The sequence below is a fragment of the Scyliorhinus canicula genome, chromosome 26 (assembly GCF_902713615.1).
Source record: "Scyliorhinus canicula chromosome 26, sScyCan1.1, whole genome shotgun sequence".
Lineage (NCBI taxonomy): Eukaryota > Metazoa > Chordata > Chondrichthyes > Carcharhiniformes > Scyliorhinidae > Scyliorhinus > Scyliorhinus canicula.
In genome coordinates, this window is record NC_052171.1 from 20,167,725 (window position 1) to 20,183,133 (window position 15,409).

The window sequence follows — 15,409 nt, forward strand, 5'->3', positions numbered from 1 at the left end:
TTCGAAAGGACTGAGGTCAACACACAATTCCCCCATCTCTCAAATGCAGCGTTATCACCAAACAAACAGCGGAGGAACGTACAAATAGAGGATGAAAAATAAAACCGGGAGGAACAGCAATTTGAGAATGTCTTCAACTCCCGAAGGGGCAAGTACTGTTCTCTCTCAAAATAATGCAACATGATCAATTGTCGCAGTCACCCTAATAATTGCAGCATTCTAAATACCAACCTCTCACTCGGCAATATTTCAATGCCCTCGGCTCCAGGTTGCAGCAACCCCCCCCCCCCCCCCCCTCCCGCCCCCTCAAACAGGGGCTGAGCATTTTCAATCGTTGAGGAAGGCTCTCCTCAAACCAGACGAGATTCATCGGAAATTCTTGTGCGCAGGGAGTGTTGGGACCTGCAAGAGTAGTTAGAGGGTGCAGATTGAATAGGAGCCCTCAAAATGGAATGGGATATCTGTTTGGGAAGGAAAAAACGGGGGGGGGGGGGGGCAAGAGGGCAGGTGAGGGGGAGAGCAATAGGTAACATCCCGTATTTCCATGGGTTCTGTTCAAATTTTGGGATGCAAGAGTGTGTGGGCATCTTTCTGTGACAAGAAACGCCAACACCTTTCCTCCTGTCATGCAAAGTCAAAATGATCTTGTGGTCAAAGCAGAATTGGAAACATGTCTCTTTATCTGATGCAAGATGTGGAGATGCCGGCGTTGGACTGGGGTGAGCACAGTAAGAAGTCTCACAACACCAGGTTAAAGTCCAACAGGATTGTTTCAAATCACTAGCTTTCGGAGCACTGCTCCTTCCTCAGGTGCGGCTCACTTCCTTGGGACCAGCTGAAATTTGGTGCCACGAGTGGAGACCTTTCACTGTGCTGTCACTGTGAGGCGGGCAAAGCAACAGCCAGGCTGGGCACAGCAAGATCCCACAGTCAGCAAACGAGTGAGCAATCCGAGCGTTGGTTTTGACGATCTGGTTGTTTGATGGAGGGACTTTGGCCAGGATTTGGGGGGATGGGGCAAGCGATCGCCGGGCGGGTGTTGGGCATGCTATCAGGATCTCTCTGCGTGGCGAGATCGCGTCTAACCGAGATCTCTTATCACTTGTACACCGTCCACGGTTGCAGCGTGAATGGATGAGGGAAACGAGATATAAATTGTCAATTATGCTGTTGTAAATTGAGAATCTCCTCACTAATATATTGAAAAATCATCTGATCAAAATGATTGAAAACAGAATATTTATGGAGGCTAAATATGTCGTCAGTTAACGGTTACACAATGAATTCAACACTTCACTCCCAGCAGAGAAACTGCCCTCAACTCCTCAAACTCACAAATATACAATTAAAACAGTGCTTGGGGAGATGAGCGGTGAAGATACATCAGATAAAATGTTGTTGCAAAGTTTAGAAGTCGCATCTCTGGCGAACACGGTCCTCTTCTTCCAAAAAAAACACCCTGAGGTACTGTACATTTAGATAAAGACTTGAATCACAGTTCCAGATGTTGGGGAGCTGAGGGTGACCCCCTCCCTGCTCTGTTAGGCCCCTGGGGAGTGAATAGACCAGAGGCCCGAGCCTGGTGCTTGATCTGAATCAGCTGTCCCTCCTCACCCAATCAGACCTCCTCTAGCTTTGCCTTCTGGAACATCTGGAAGTGTTAGATTCTTTGACCTCAGGTCATGGTGGAAAGGTGGACGTTGCAAATGTCCAGCCAGTGCTCGCTGACCTTGCGTTTGGGTTGCAGGGCATTGTGGGGCACACCAGGGTTGGTCACCCTGTCACGCTGGTTGACCACCCTCCAGTAGTAGAGCCCTTTGACGAAGAAGGTGCTTCTGTGGGTATAGGAGTAGTAGACCGCATCCAGGTTGCTGATTGGATGGTCACCTGGGATCAGAGGTGGGAAGACAGTGACAATCCTCTTGGGATATCCAGGCATCCTCGTGTTGGCGTTGACGTTAAATGCTGTCACCTGTCAAGGGCCAAAGTTTAACCGTGATTGGAAAGAGTTGTGTGATGGACATAGTCAGGCTGGAAGCGAATGATCAGGCCACATTCATCAACAGCAGTCAGATAAATGAATTTCTCGGTGCCATTGCTTTAATTAATCAAGCCCTTTATTGTTTTTGAGTAGCCATGGACAGTATGTGAAACTTCAATCAATTTATTTTAATTATTTAATCAGAAACCATCTTTGGCGTCACCATGTTGGCTTCGTCAGTTTCAGAACTGGTCATGTCCGGTGCTTGGATCATTGACCACCGACCATCCTTCAATGGTTCTGTGGATGACCCAGCACCCACACACCGCCCTCCTCTGCAGATTCCAACTGGTTGCCATTGAGGAGCGGAGTGCAAAGACAACCTGACACATTGCAGGAGTTGGGTCTGCTGCATTTGGCCTGTTGCCATGGTGCAGCTGTGGGGGCGTGGAGCATGTCGTCCGGATTGTGAAGGGGGGTCAGGTCTGGCCTTGTTTCCATTGCTCCCGACCGACACATTCCCAGTCCATTGGGGCGTGGAATGCTGCAGTTGGATGATTGGGGGTAATCCTGCATGGCCCAGCCTGGTTTGGAACACACCAACTGCCTGTCGCAATGTCTCTGTCCCCTCCACCCCCTAACCAAGCCATTAACCGGTGTGACACACACACACGCATGTCCACCCATGACGGCCAGTTTGGCCAAGGCTCTGCCCTGGGACTGGCGCGGTGTAGGGGGTGCGGGGGGGGGGCGTTGTGGTGGCTGATATGAAGAAACCGAGTGAGGGCCACACATGGACAGGAAAATGCAGACTCACCGTGCCTTCCTGGAAGAAGTAGATACACTGGTCCCGTCTGTCAAAGAAGGCAGCATCGATAGGGCCAGACATCCCCGGGAACCCACTGGAGATGAGCTTGGGGTATCTGACACCACGTGGATCCTCTGTGTATGCACGATCATTGACACTGTCATATCTCCAGTACTGAGTTCCTGTCAGGCAGAGGGAACAGCATTAATCCCTTACCCAGAGACATTTAAAATATCTTCAGTAGATACCTCCTGTGCACAAAAAATACTGCTGCTCATCACTTTGTGCTTTGACCAGGCAATGTCAGCATTTGTTGTTCCGATTCGCTCTGTCATCTTGTGTCGGTGCATGTGAAGACAGAGTTCCTGAACTTGGGGAGGTTATGGAAAAGGTGCTGTCAGTGTTGTCTTAACCTCTGGAAATAGGGAGTCTGTCCCTCCCAATGTCCCCACAGATTGTGGGCAACGGAACTCATCTCTCCGCACTCCGCTATCGTTTCAGATTCTGCTCACCTTTCCCTGCCCTAGGCCTGGCTGTCAGGACTCAGCACTGGATGTTCCCTCATTATTAATGATGTGAAAGAGGGGCGTTCTGTTCAAAAGCAAGGATGTTGGATCACAAAGTCAACGTCCAGGGTCCGAGTCAGACACTGTGAATCCCAAGCTTAATCCTTGAACTTTGATGCATTGTTTGATCGCTGGGCAGTGTGGTGTTTGTGAAGGGAACTTGTCCGTTCATATCCCAGGTGTCGCCACCTTGTAGTGATGCGACTGGATGAGCAAGGCAGAGGTCAAGGTTGAGATCTTCCAACCCTTCCCACCAATGGTGCCCCCCCCCCTCCCTGTTGATGTTTGATGGAGACTCTTGCTCCCTTCTGTTGCTCCCATCCACCCTAAATCACCCCACGTTGGTGGAACAGCGAAGATCAGAGGATTTTAACAGTCAATAATGTTACACGTATTGTAAAAAAAAAATCTATGCCCAACAAAACTGGCCCAATATTGAAAATCCATCCCCATAGCGAGGTTCAGCACATTGGTCTGTGGCTGAGATTGCGATGGGAGACGGGATTGAAGGAGGTGTTCAGCAGGGGGATTGCTCTGTGGCCTGGAAGGGGGTTGATGTGCAGGGTTAGAGGGAGGTAGCAGGGGGATGACCCTGGGTGAGCTGCCCATTCGGAGAGCTGGCACAGACAGGACTGGGCCCAATGACCGCCCGTGTTGTCACCGTTCCCTGACGGCCGGCTGAGAGTCCTGCCGATTATTGGAGATGGTTCTCAGTCATTCCCAGTCAGGTTACACCAGGTTGGCAGGGTCACACTCCTCAAAAGTGCTTCTATATATTCTGGCAATCAAATTTTCACCAATAGTAATGCTCTTAAACACATCAAGCAATTTATTAAAATGTTGCTGGATTAATTATAATAATCATCTCCCCCCCCCCCCAGTCTGCTACCTTTGAAGAAGTAAGCGGTGTCTCTGGACCAGGTGCAGACGTGGACAAAGGCGTCGATTCCTGCCGTGGGTATACCGCGCCAGCCGCTGCAGATCGCCAGGGGGTCCCCGTAACGGGTGCGGTTGTTACGGTTCTCATACATCCAGTACCAGCTGTCTCGGAAGAAGTAAGTGTTGAAACCCATGACCAGCCTGCCGTCCGGACCCCGCTCTCGTCGCACCCAATCGAAGACCGTGTCAAATGGGCCCTCGCAGACCCCTGCCCAGGAAGAGAGGAAGAGGTCAAAACGGGAATCGATGAAGGCAAACACAAGTTCTTTCATAGATTATCATAGAATTTACAGTGCAGAAGGAGGCCATTCGGCCCATCGAGTCTGCACCGGCTCTTGACAAGAGCACCCTACCTAAGGTCAACACCTCCACCCTATCCCAATAACCCAGCAACCCCACCCAACACTAAGGGCAATTTTGGACACTAAGGGCAATTTATCATGGCCAATCCACCCTAACCTGCACATCTTTGGACTGTGGGAGGAAACCGGAGCACCCGGAGGAAACCCACGCACACACACGGGGAGGATGTGCAGACTCAGCACAGACAGTGACCCAAGCCGGAATCGAACCTGAGACCCTGGAGCTGTGAAGCAATTGTGCTATCCACAATGCTACCGTGCTGCCCTTTGAGGGCAGACACCGCAGAAGAGGCAAGAGGTCTTAGTTTTTTTTTCAATGACCAGGCCCAGAGTTTAATTTCACACGGAAAATCTGGGTTTCAATCTCTAACTTCTATAGGTGTACACTTGAGGCTACTTTTGGGAACCTTCCTCCCACAGTGATGTCACCCATACCTCCTCATTTATCCCCACCCCTTCCAGCAAAACACATTCAACAAACTTGCCCGTTTCAAATACATTTTGTGTCATGGGAATGTCACTTTAAGAAATGTTTGTCTTCTCAAGTGGCTGCAGTGATGTCAGTGTGTGGGTGGGGTTGGGCTCTGGCTCTGCTTTTTACTTGCGTTTTGAGCTGGAAGCTGTTTTGGGCTCCGAGTTTCAGTTGGGGAGCTGCATTCAAACCAAGGAGGTGTAATTTGGTCTCTCTCTCTACATGCTAAAGAATGTCTCCAGATCACTTGATAATTTCAAAGTAATACCTGTTTCAATAAGGAATGCAAACCTACTGTTTTTGTAGGAGAAAAAAAGGTGTTTGGCTTATGGGTGTTGTTTGGAAAGTTACTCAGGGTTACCTATAGAGTACTGTATTTTTGGGGGGAGTTACTCAGGGTTACCTATAGAGTACTGTATTTTTGGGGGGAGTTACTCAGGGTTACCTATAGAGTACTGTATTTTTGGGGGGAGAATCAGTGTTGGTAGTTGTAAACAAGATGTTTACTGTGTGTTTAAAAAGTTAACTGGATTCATCGAATAAAAATTGTTTTGTTTAAAAATACTAAAGATCTCTGTTGCATAACACATGGGGCTGGTTTAGCACAGTAGGCTAAACAGCTGGCTTGTGTGGCAGAACAAGGCAGCAGCGCGGGTTCAATTCCCGTACCAGCCTCCCCGAACAGGCATCAGAATGTGGCGACTAGGGGCTTTTCACAATAACTTCATTGAAGCCTACTTGTGACAATAAGCAATTATTATTGTCATTGTTATTTTTATTATTACTTGTAAAGTGTGCTCCTCATAACCAAAATCTATGAAAAGTTGTGGGTCAAGTGAACTCCATGATCTACTTTGGTGTTCTCGAAACCCTGGGCCATAACATTTGTCTCCGGGTCTATATTGTGCCGAGGCTCGGCAGATATTGTTGCTGGCGGGTTATTGTGGCAGTGACATGATTTGGAGCTCCCACTGCGGAGTGTTGCTGGCAAAGAGCAAATCTGGGAGCATGGCAGATCCCCAGGCCATACTCCTGGGGGGGGGGGGGGAAGGAATACCCACGCTGGGCAATGAACCGGTCCTGTCAGCCGTGCTGGAAAACTGGGAATGAATTAACATCACAGAAGGCAACAAGTCAGAAGCAAGTGTCCCAACTTTGGGCAGCCTTCAAACTGTGCGAACCATAGGTGCTTACCGTACAGCTGCTGAATAGCTTTGCGATCAGTCCTGACCAGCTCTGTTCCTCGGCCCGCTGCACTGTAGTTGGGCTGCATTATTGACCCTCTGCCGTATATATGGGGCAAGCCCAGGACGTGCCCTACCTCGTGCACGGCCACCTAAAAAGGAGGGAAAAATGCACAGCCATGGTCAGTCCATGTAACGCCCGGGAATAAGAGCTCGGCATTGGTGATCGACTTCCAGAATCCGGCAAATTCTGGAATGGTTCCTGAAGCTTGGAAGGTGGCAAGTGAGACCTCACTATTTAAGGTAGGAGGGAGAGAGAAGACCGGGATCTACAGACCTGTTAGCCTTCCATCGGTAATATGGAAAATGCTCAAATCTATTCGCAAGGGTGCGATAAATGGACACTTGGGTAATCATTGTAACATTGGCACAGTCAGCATGGATTTACAAATGGGAAATCATATTGGCCGAATAATGTTGGAGTTCTTTTAGAGGATGCAACTAACAAAATTGATAAAGGAGACTCGATGGACAGAGGGGGCAGCACAGTGGCTCGGTGGTGAAGCACTGCTGCCTCACGGCACCGCGGACCCGGGTTCAATTCGTCTCGTCTGTGCGGAGTCTGCACGTTCTCCCCGTGTCTGCGTGGGTTTCCTCCGGGTGCTCCGGTTTCCTCCCACAGCCCAAAGATGTGCAGGTTAGGCGGACTGGCCGTGATCAATTGCTTACCCTCAGTAGGCTTATTCCCTGGTTACTGTTGGGTGCTGTGAAATGTTCGTCGTCATCAAAGTGAATGGTTCCACTCTGCCAGGAGTGTGCCACTTCCTGTCCAGCTCCATCGAACGTCTGTGGACAGCCTAAGTGACGCCCTGGGGAAGAAGTGAAGGCGGTGGTCAGCTTGCTCAAGTTGTTTTATTAAAATTCATTCTTGTGGTGGAACCCGGTCCCGGGGTCGCCATGAATTGGTCAGTGGGACGTTTTGGACACGGTGGGGGAGGGTCGCAGTGATCACACATCGCAGAATTGTCACATTGACTGGAATGGCCAATTTCAATAAAGGTCAAAACAGCGACCGTGGGGTCTTTGAGACCCAGCCCAACAGAAACATAGGACCCCCTCTGCCTTGTCTGTCTTCTGAAAGGTGTTATCCCCAGGGTGAGGACACTCCCTCCCTCCCTGGGGTAGTTGTTACACTCCCTCCCTCCCTGGGGTAGTTGTTACTCTCCCTCCCTCCCTGGGGTATTGTTACTCTCCCTCCCTCCCTGGGGTATTGTTACTCTCCCTCCCTCCCTGGGACAGTTGTTACTCTCCCTCCCTCCCTGGGGTAGTTGTTACTCTCCCTCACCCCCTGGGGTAGTTGTTACTCTCCCTCCCTCCCTGGGGTAGTTGTTACTCTCCCTCACCCCCTGGGGTAGTTGTTACTCTCCCTCACCCCCTGGGGTAGTTGTTACTCTCCCTCCCTCCCTGGGGTAGTTCTTACTCTCCCTCCCTCCCTGGGGCAGTTGTTACTCTCCCTCCCTCCCTGGGGCAGTTCTTACTCTCCCTCCCTCCCTGGGGCAGTTGTTACTCTCCCTCCCTCCCTGGGGCAGTTGTTACTCTCCCTCTCCCTCCCTGGGGTAGTTGTTACTCTCCCTCCCTCCCTGGGGTAGTTGTTACACTCCCTCCCTCCCTGGGGCAGTTGTTACTATCCCTCCCTCCCTGGGGCAGTTGTTACTCTCCCTCCCTCCCTCCCTGGGGTAGTTGTTGCTCTCCCTCCCTCCCTGGGGCAGTTGTTACTCTCTCTCCCTCCCTCCCTGGGGCAGTTGTTACTCTCCCTCACCCCCAGGGGCAGTTGTTACTCTCCCTCCCTCCCTGGGGCAGTTGTTACTCTCCCTCCCTCCCTGGGGTAGTTGTTACTCTCCCTCCCTCCCTGGGGAAGTTGTTACTCTCCCTCCCTCCCTGGGACAGTTGTTACTCTCCCTCCCTCCCTGGGGCAGTTGTTACTCTCCCTCACCCCCTGGGGTAGTTGTTACTCTCCCTCCCTCCCTGGGGTAGTTGTTACTCTCCCTCCCTCCCTGGGGCAGTTGTTACTCTCTCTCCCTCCCTCCCTGGGGCAGTTGTTACTCTCCCTCACCCCCAGGGGCAGTTGTTACTCTCCCTCCCTCCCTGGGGCAGTTGTTACTCTCCCTCACCCCCTGGGGTAGTTGTTAATCTCCCTCCCTCCCTGGGGTAGTTGTTACTCTCCCTCCCTCCCTGGGGCAGTTGTTACTCTCCCTCCCTCCCTGGGGTAGTTGTTACTCTCCCTCCCTCCCTGGGACAGTTGTTACTCTCCCTCCCTCCCTGGGGCAGTTGTTACTCTCCCTCACCCCCTGGGGTAGTTGTTACTCTCCCTCCCTCCCTGGGGTAGTTGTTACTCTCCCTCCCTCCCTGGGGCAGTTCTTACTCTCCCTCCCTCCCTGGGGCAGTTGTTACTCTCCCTCTCCCTCCCTGGGGTAGTTGTTACTCTCCCTCCCTCCCTGGGGTAGTTGTTACACTCCCTCCCTCCCTGGGGCAGTTGTTACTATCCCTCCCTCCCTGGGGTAGTTGTTACTCTCCCTCCCTCCCTCCCTGGGGTAGTTGTTGCTCTCCCTCCCTCCCTGGGGCAGTTGTTACTCTCTCTCCCTCCCTCCCTGGGGCAGTTGTTACTCTCCCTCACCCCCAGGGGCAGTTGTTACTCTCCCTCCCTCCCTGGGGCAGTTGTTACTCTCCCTCACCCCCTGGGGTAGTTGTTAATCTCCCTCCCTCCCTGGGGTAGTTGTTACTCTCCCTCCCTCCCTGGGGCAGTTGTTACTCTCCCTCCCTCCCTGGGGTAGTTGTTACTCTCCCTCCCTCCCTGGGACAGTTGTTACTCTCCCTCCCTCCCTGGGGCAGTTGTTACTCTCCCTCACCCCCTGGGGTAGTTGTTACTCTCCCTCACCCCCTGGGGCAGTTCTTACTCTCCCTCCCTCCCTGGGGCAGTTGTTTCTCACCCTCCCTCCCTGGGGCAGTTGTTACACTCCCTCACCCCCTGGGGCAGTTGTTACTCTCCCTCCCTCCCTGGTGTAGTTGTTACACTCCCTCCCTCCCTGGGGCAGTTGTTACTCTCCCTCCCTCCCTCCCTGGGGCAGTTGTTACTCTCCCTCTCCCTCCCTGGGGTAGTTGTTACTCTCCCTCACCCCCTGGGGTAGTTGTTACTCTCCCTCCCTCCCTGGGGTAGTTGTTACTCTCCCTCCCTCCCTGGGGCAGTTCTTACTCTCCCTCCCTCCCTGGGGCAGTTGTTACTCTCCCTCCCTCCCTCCCTGGGGCAGTTGTTACTCTCCCTCTCCCTCCCTGGGGTAGTTGTTACTCTCCCTCCCTCCCTGGGGTAGTTGTTACACTCCCTCCCTCCCTGGGGCAGTTGTTACTCTCCCTCCCTCCCTGGGGTAGTTGTTACTCTCCCTCCCTCCCTGGGGCAGTTGTTACTCTCCCTCCCTCCCTCCCTGGGGTAGTTGTTACTCTCCCTCCCTCCCTGGGGCAGTTGTTACTCTCTCTCCCTCCCTCCCTGGGGCAGTTGTTACTCTCCCTCACCCCCAGGGGCAGTTGTTACTCTCCCTCCCTCCCTGGGGCAGTTGTTACTCTCCCTCACCCCCTGGGGTAGTTGTTAATCTCCCTCCCTCCCTGGGGTAGTTGTTACTCTCCCTCTCCCTCCCTGGGGTAGTTGTTACTCTCCCTCCCTCCCTGGGGTAGTTGTTACACTCCCTCCCTCCCTGGGGCAGTTGTTACTCTCCCTCCCTCCCTGGGACAGTTGTTACTCTCCCTCCCTCCCTGGGGCAGTTGTTACACTCCCTCCCTCCCTGGGGTAGTTGTTACTCTCCCTCCCCCTCCCTGGGGCAGTTGTTACTCTCTCTCCCTCCCTCCCTGGGGCAGTTGTTACTCTCCCTCACCCTCTGGGGCAGTTGTTACTCTCCCTCCCTCCCTGGGGCAGTTGTTACTCTCCCTCCCTCCCTGGGGCAGTTGTTACTCTCCCTCCCTCCCTGGGGCAGTTGTTACTCACCCTCTCCCTCCCTGGGGCAGTTGTTACTCTCCCTCCCTCCCTGGGGTAGTTGTTACTCTCCCTCCCTCTCTGGGGCAGTTGTTACACTCCCTCCCTCCCTCCCTGGGGCAGTTGTTACTCTCCCTCACCCCCAGGGGCAGTTGTTACACTCCCTCCCTCCCTCCCTGGGGCAGTTGTTACTCTCCCTCACCCCCTGGGGCAGTTGTTACACTCCCTCCTTCCCTGGGGCAGTTGTTACTCTCCCTCCCTCCTTCCCTGGGGCAGTTGTTACTCTCCCTCCCTCCCTGGGGCAGTTGTTACTCTCCCTCCCTCCCTGGGGCAGTTGTTACTCTCCCTCTCCCTCCCTGGGGCAGTTGTTACTCTCCCTCCTTCCCTGGGGCAGTCGGTACTCTCCCTCCCTCCCTGGGACAGTTGTTACACTCCCTCACCCCCTGGGGTACTTGTTACACTCTCTCATTGCTGAATTACACTGATATGTGGGCCTTGGATTTCACGTTCAAAATGGTAAAAGCAACCCCAAGTGTCTCAGTCCCAAAAGCAACCTCACTCCCCTGAGCACCGACTGGGGAAGCCGCAATGTGACCCTCATTGCTCTCCCCATGTTTAAAAGTCTCCTTGCCGTCCCCAGAGCCTTTATTGTTTCACAGTCTGGATGAAATAGTTTAGGACAGTTTCCATCTACCCAAATGTAAAAGGCCGTCCACTATGGTGTGTGTGAATGTGCTGAGTCCACACAAAGATCAGCACGTCATCAAAACTGAGTCAGGAAAAGGGACATCGGCAGTGGTCACAGGAATGATCACTGACGTTGAGTTTGGAAGCGGTACATTCAGGCTGGTGTTGAGGAGACACAGGAACCTTCAGCCTGTTGTGAGAGCACGCAGCACTGCTGCCTCACAGCTTCAGGGACCCGGGTTCGAGTCCAACCTCGGGTCACTGTGCGGAGTCTGCACGTTCTCCCCGTGTGTGCGTGGGTTTCCTCCGGGTGCTCCGGTTTCCTCCCACAGTCCAAAGATGTGCGGGTTAGGTGGGGTTACGGGGATAGGGCAGGGGTGTGTGCCCAGATAGAGTGCTCTTTCAGAGGGTTGGTGCAGACTGGATGGGCTGAATGGCCTCCTTCTGCACAGTGGAGATTCTATGATTCAGCTCTTGCGACACTACTGCTTGCCTGCGTGTTCGTGCTAAGTGTTGCTGCTGACACCGGTGATCACTGGGCGTGAGTGCTGCATCAGAGACAACCTGGCCACTTCAAAACTCCGCCAGAAATCGGAAACAAAAAGACAACGTTGCGGACAACATCGGTGAAGGTGGAGAAACATTTCCGGTTGGTGATCTTCCACCTGAAGTGGAAACGATTAGAAATGTCAGACTTTGAGCAAGTGAAAGGGGAGAAAGGATTTCACAACCTTTCAGAGTCAACAATTCCAGACATTGTTCTCTGCTGCCATGTGTTCCTTTACCTTGTCAAGTTTGGACATTCCTCCTGTTTTTCTGTTGCAGGAGGTAGCTATCCTGTCCTGAACATCTCATCCAGACACATATTTCATAGAAATTACAGTGCAGAAGGAGGCCATTCAGCCCATCCAGTCTGCACCGGCCCTTGGAAAGAGCACCCTACCTAAACCCATACCTCCACCCTATCCCCGTAACCCCACCTGACCTTTTCTGAACACTAAGGGCAATTTAGCATGGCCAATCCAGCTAACCCGCACGTCTTTGGACTGTGGGAGGAAACCAGAGCACCCGGAGGAAACCCACGCACACACGGGAAGAACGTGCAGACTCCGCACAGTGACCCAAGCTGGGAATCAAACCTGGGACCCTGGAGCTGCTGAAGCCACTGTGCCAACCACTATGCTACCGTGCTGCCATCACCATTCCTGTGGTCTTGCATCATGAATGATTTTCACATTTAACCTTCTGTCCTCTGCCCTTTACAGACCTTCCGTTTCATTCTCCATCCCTCCCTCCTCACTTTCACTTGCTCGAAACCAAGTTACATTTCTGATTTCTTTTCCCCCCCCCAGCTCTGAGAAAAGGTCGTTGACCTGAAACGTTAACCCTCTCTCTCTCCACGGGCACTGCCAGAACCACTGGGCATTTACATCGTAGTCTTGGTCTTTATTGCTGGCCACGTTTGTGACATTATCATAAATGTAAGAACTGAGGGCAGCACGCTGGCGCAGTGGTTAGCACTGCTGCCTCAGGGCGCCGAGGTCCCAGGTTCGATCCCGGCCCCGGGTCACGTCCATGTGCAGTTTTCACATCCTCCCCGTTACTGCGTGGGCCTCACTCCCCACAACCCAAAGATGTGCAGGCTTGGTGGATTTGCCATGCTAAATTGTCCCTTAATTGGAAAAAAGTAATTGGGTACTTGAAATTTATATTTTAAAAAAATATTAATGTAAGAACTGCAAAGGGTTAATGAAATGTCTAGATCAACCACTAGAGGGAGCTAGAGTTACAAGTATATAAGACATTGAAGCTGAGCCTTGTGGGGGGGGGGGGGGGGGGGAGAGAGCAGTGAAGGAGATAGCTGGAGTACAGACTGAAGGAAAGATAGTGTGAGTGAGAGCAGATCATAGTTAATATAATATAGAGATTAATAGTAGATGAGTGTAGACTATATGTTAATTAGCAACTGTATATTATATGGGAGGAAGTGTTGAATCCAATTAAGTAGTGTTGATAAATTCACAGCTTTGTTCAAGCTCAAAGCTATTTTGTGGTCTTTGTGAACACTACGCCAGCCATCCAGAATTTAGCAACACAAAGAACACCACAAGGTTGTTACCTGTTCCGAACGCCAGTGTGATATCCATGCCTGAGGGTGACGACCTCCGATCCTCTTCGAAGTCTATTGGTGTGACCTCACTCCAAAGTCTGAAAGCGAGTCGAATTGCGTCTCTCTGCTCGGGAACGGACAGCTGGGAGCTGTAGCCCTCGCTGAGCAAACGCCACTTGAGTTTGCGTTTCCTGAAGGCCAGGCCGGAGATACTGCCATCTGCAAATTCCCTCCTCCTCCCTCTTGACCTCCGACCGTGGAAGAGGTGGTGGTGCAAAAATCGCTTCCTGCGCACAAGACCGCCTCTCGTCGCGTTCACTTCAACCGTGTGTGTCTGGTTGGCCTTTCCGTCGGTGCCGTTCGCGGCCAGCGTTGCATTGTGGGACGACTGAAGGTGAGGATTGGATTTCTGATCCGGCACCCCACATCTGGGGGTGTTCATTGCCTCCCTCGTGGCCGGGTCAAGGGAACCAGTCACTGCCAGCCCGTTAGTTGCCTGGAATGATTTCAATGCCTGGATAAAAGCTGAACTTTCCGTGTCTTGGCTTGTTGAAGGATCTATCTGCTTTGAGACTTGCAAGTCTTCATGGATGAGACTCATCAAGTCTGGGGGGGCCGGATCTTCATCAGTGGCTGTTGCTGCATCTTGGTACGAGGTGTCTTCCCAATTTACAGGCTTTGTCCATCCATACCGGGCCAGGAATTTCTGATTGGAACACAGAGGGAACGTTGGTGAGCATCGAAAGATAGCTTGTTGCAAACTTCTATCTTATTTTTTTCTTTAATCTGTTTATGGGACATGGGCATCATTGGACTTGGCCAGTTTTTAGTGACCATCCTTCATTGTCCTTGAGAAGGTGGTGTTGATCCACCTTCTGTAACTGCTGCATCTTTTCCAATGAAGGGCATGAGCAAAGACATTGGGTGTGACTCATAGTTTATCCCTGGGACCTTGGGTATGGTGCCAGGTATGTATGGGGATGGCCATTTGCACCGTGGTCTCAGTGCAGCATCCCTTACCCTGCACAAGTTGGCTTGCCCTGAGCAATGTGATATTGTCAATATCAGACCTAAATGAAAATGTTGTGGTTTCTTGGGGTTTAAATGGTAGACAGACTCCTTTCAAGGAGAAGGCTGTCCAACTCAAGACCTTGTCATTCTCTCTGCTTGAGAGTCTGATAACCTGGCACCTGCAGACAGTGGAAATAATGAGCAACGTGTATGGGTCGCAAAGAACGCACCATCCAGGACAAAGCAGCCCCGCTTGATTGCTCCCCTTCCACAAACATTCACTCCCTCCACCACCGACGCACAGTGACAGCCGTGTGTACCATCTACAAGATGCACTGCAGCAACGCACCAAGGTTCCTTAGACAGCACCTTCCAAACCCACAACCACTACCATCTAGAAGGACAAGGGCAGCAGATACCTGGGAACCCCCCCACCTGGAGGTTCCCCTCCAAGTCACTCACCACCCTGACTGGGAAATATATCGGCCGTTCCTTCACTGTCGCTGGGGCAACATCCTGGAACTCTCTCCCTAACAGCACAGTGGGTGTACCTACACCTCAGGGACTGCAGCGGTTCAAGAAGACAATTAGGGATGGGTTGTAAATACTGGTCTTACCAACGAAGCCCACATCCCGAAAATGAATTTTTAAATGCCTCCAGAAGCATGCTTTAGTACGGATTTAGGAGGGATAGATAGTGAGTCAGTGTCTTACCTGTGCTGAATGCTGAGCCCTGATGGGGGTAGCTTGGTGAGCCACTCTGATATCAGAGCGATCTCGGGAGTGAAAGACCCTCTCTGCTGTGGCCGCAGTGCAGAGGGTCCAGACGATGATGGGCAAGCCAGCAAGGGTGGTCCTAGCTGAAGGACTGGCTGTCTCTCGGCACACGGATGGCATGCTGCAGGAATAGAGGGAGTGTACCTCTTCGCTCCTCTTTATCTCGGTACGCCCTGACTGAGCTCCACCCCTGAATCATCGGGGCAAGCAGAATGCTTTCCTGCCAGCTGACCTTCACAGCAGCAGAGCACAGAAACATGTCACGCCTGGCTGGCCACTCAAATCTGAAGGTTTCTTTGCTGCAATTGGCCTGTGCATTGTGTAGCTTTCGGAGCGTAATGAACACTGCTGAAGGAGAGCCTGACATCAATAAGCTTCAATAGTTAAACTCCAAATATCGAGACATCTTGCTGCAAGGTCCTTAACCTTACTCTTTGCAGGGAAAGGATTTGCCACAAATTCAGAAGTCAAGGTTGAAGAGAAAACATTTATAT

The 15,409-nt window shown here is 52.1% G+C and overlaps 1 protein-coding gene across 1 annotated transcript; it reads right to left on the minus strand.

Annotated features, from left to right (window-relative positions):
- Window positions 1-340: 340 nt before the first annotated feature.
- LOC119957433 (matrix metalloproteinase-21-like) lies at window positions 341-15,141 on the minus strand. The gene is made up of 7 exons (XM_038785499.1): window positions 14,853-15,141; window positions 13,137-13,833; window positions 7,042-7,181; window positions 6,323-6,464; window positions 4,245-4,502; window positions 2,799-2,971; window positions 341-1,972 (listed from the first exon to the last, which is right to left on the minus strand). Exons 1-7 carry the CDS (start codon window positions 15,033-15,035, stop codon window positions 1,676-1,678), a joined length of 1,890 nt encoding a protein of 629 aa, XP_038641427.1. The 5' UTR covers window positions 15,036-15,141; the 3' UTR covers window positions 341-1,675.
- Between the last annotated feature and the right edge of the window lie 268 nt (window positions 15,142-15,409).

What these genes read in the sequence shown, in the direction of transcription:
- LOC119957433 (XM_038785499.1), bottom strand. Translation starts at nt 15,035, where the DNA reads ATGCCATCCGTGTGCCGAGAGACAGCCAGTCCTTCAGCTAGGACCACC. An exon ending in CACACTGGCGTTCGGAACAG is followed by an intron (nt 7,182 to 13,136) that starts GTAACAACCTTG and finishes CTTCTTCCCCAG; the next exon opens with GGCGTCACTTAGGCTGTCCA. An exon ending in ACTTCTTCCAGGAAGGCACG is followed by an intron (nt 1,973 to 2,798) that starts GTGAGTCTGCAT and finishes GGCCCTTGACAG; the next exon opens with GTGACAGCATTTAACGTCAA.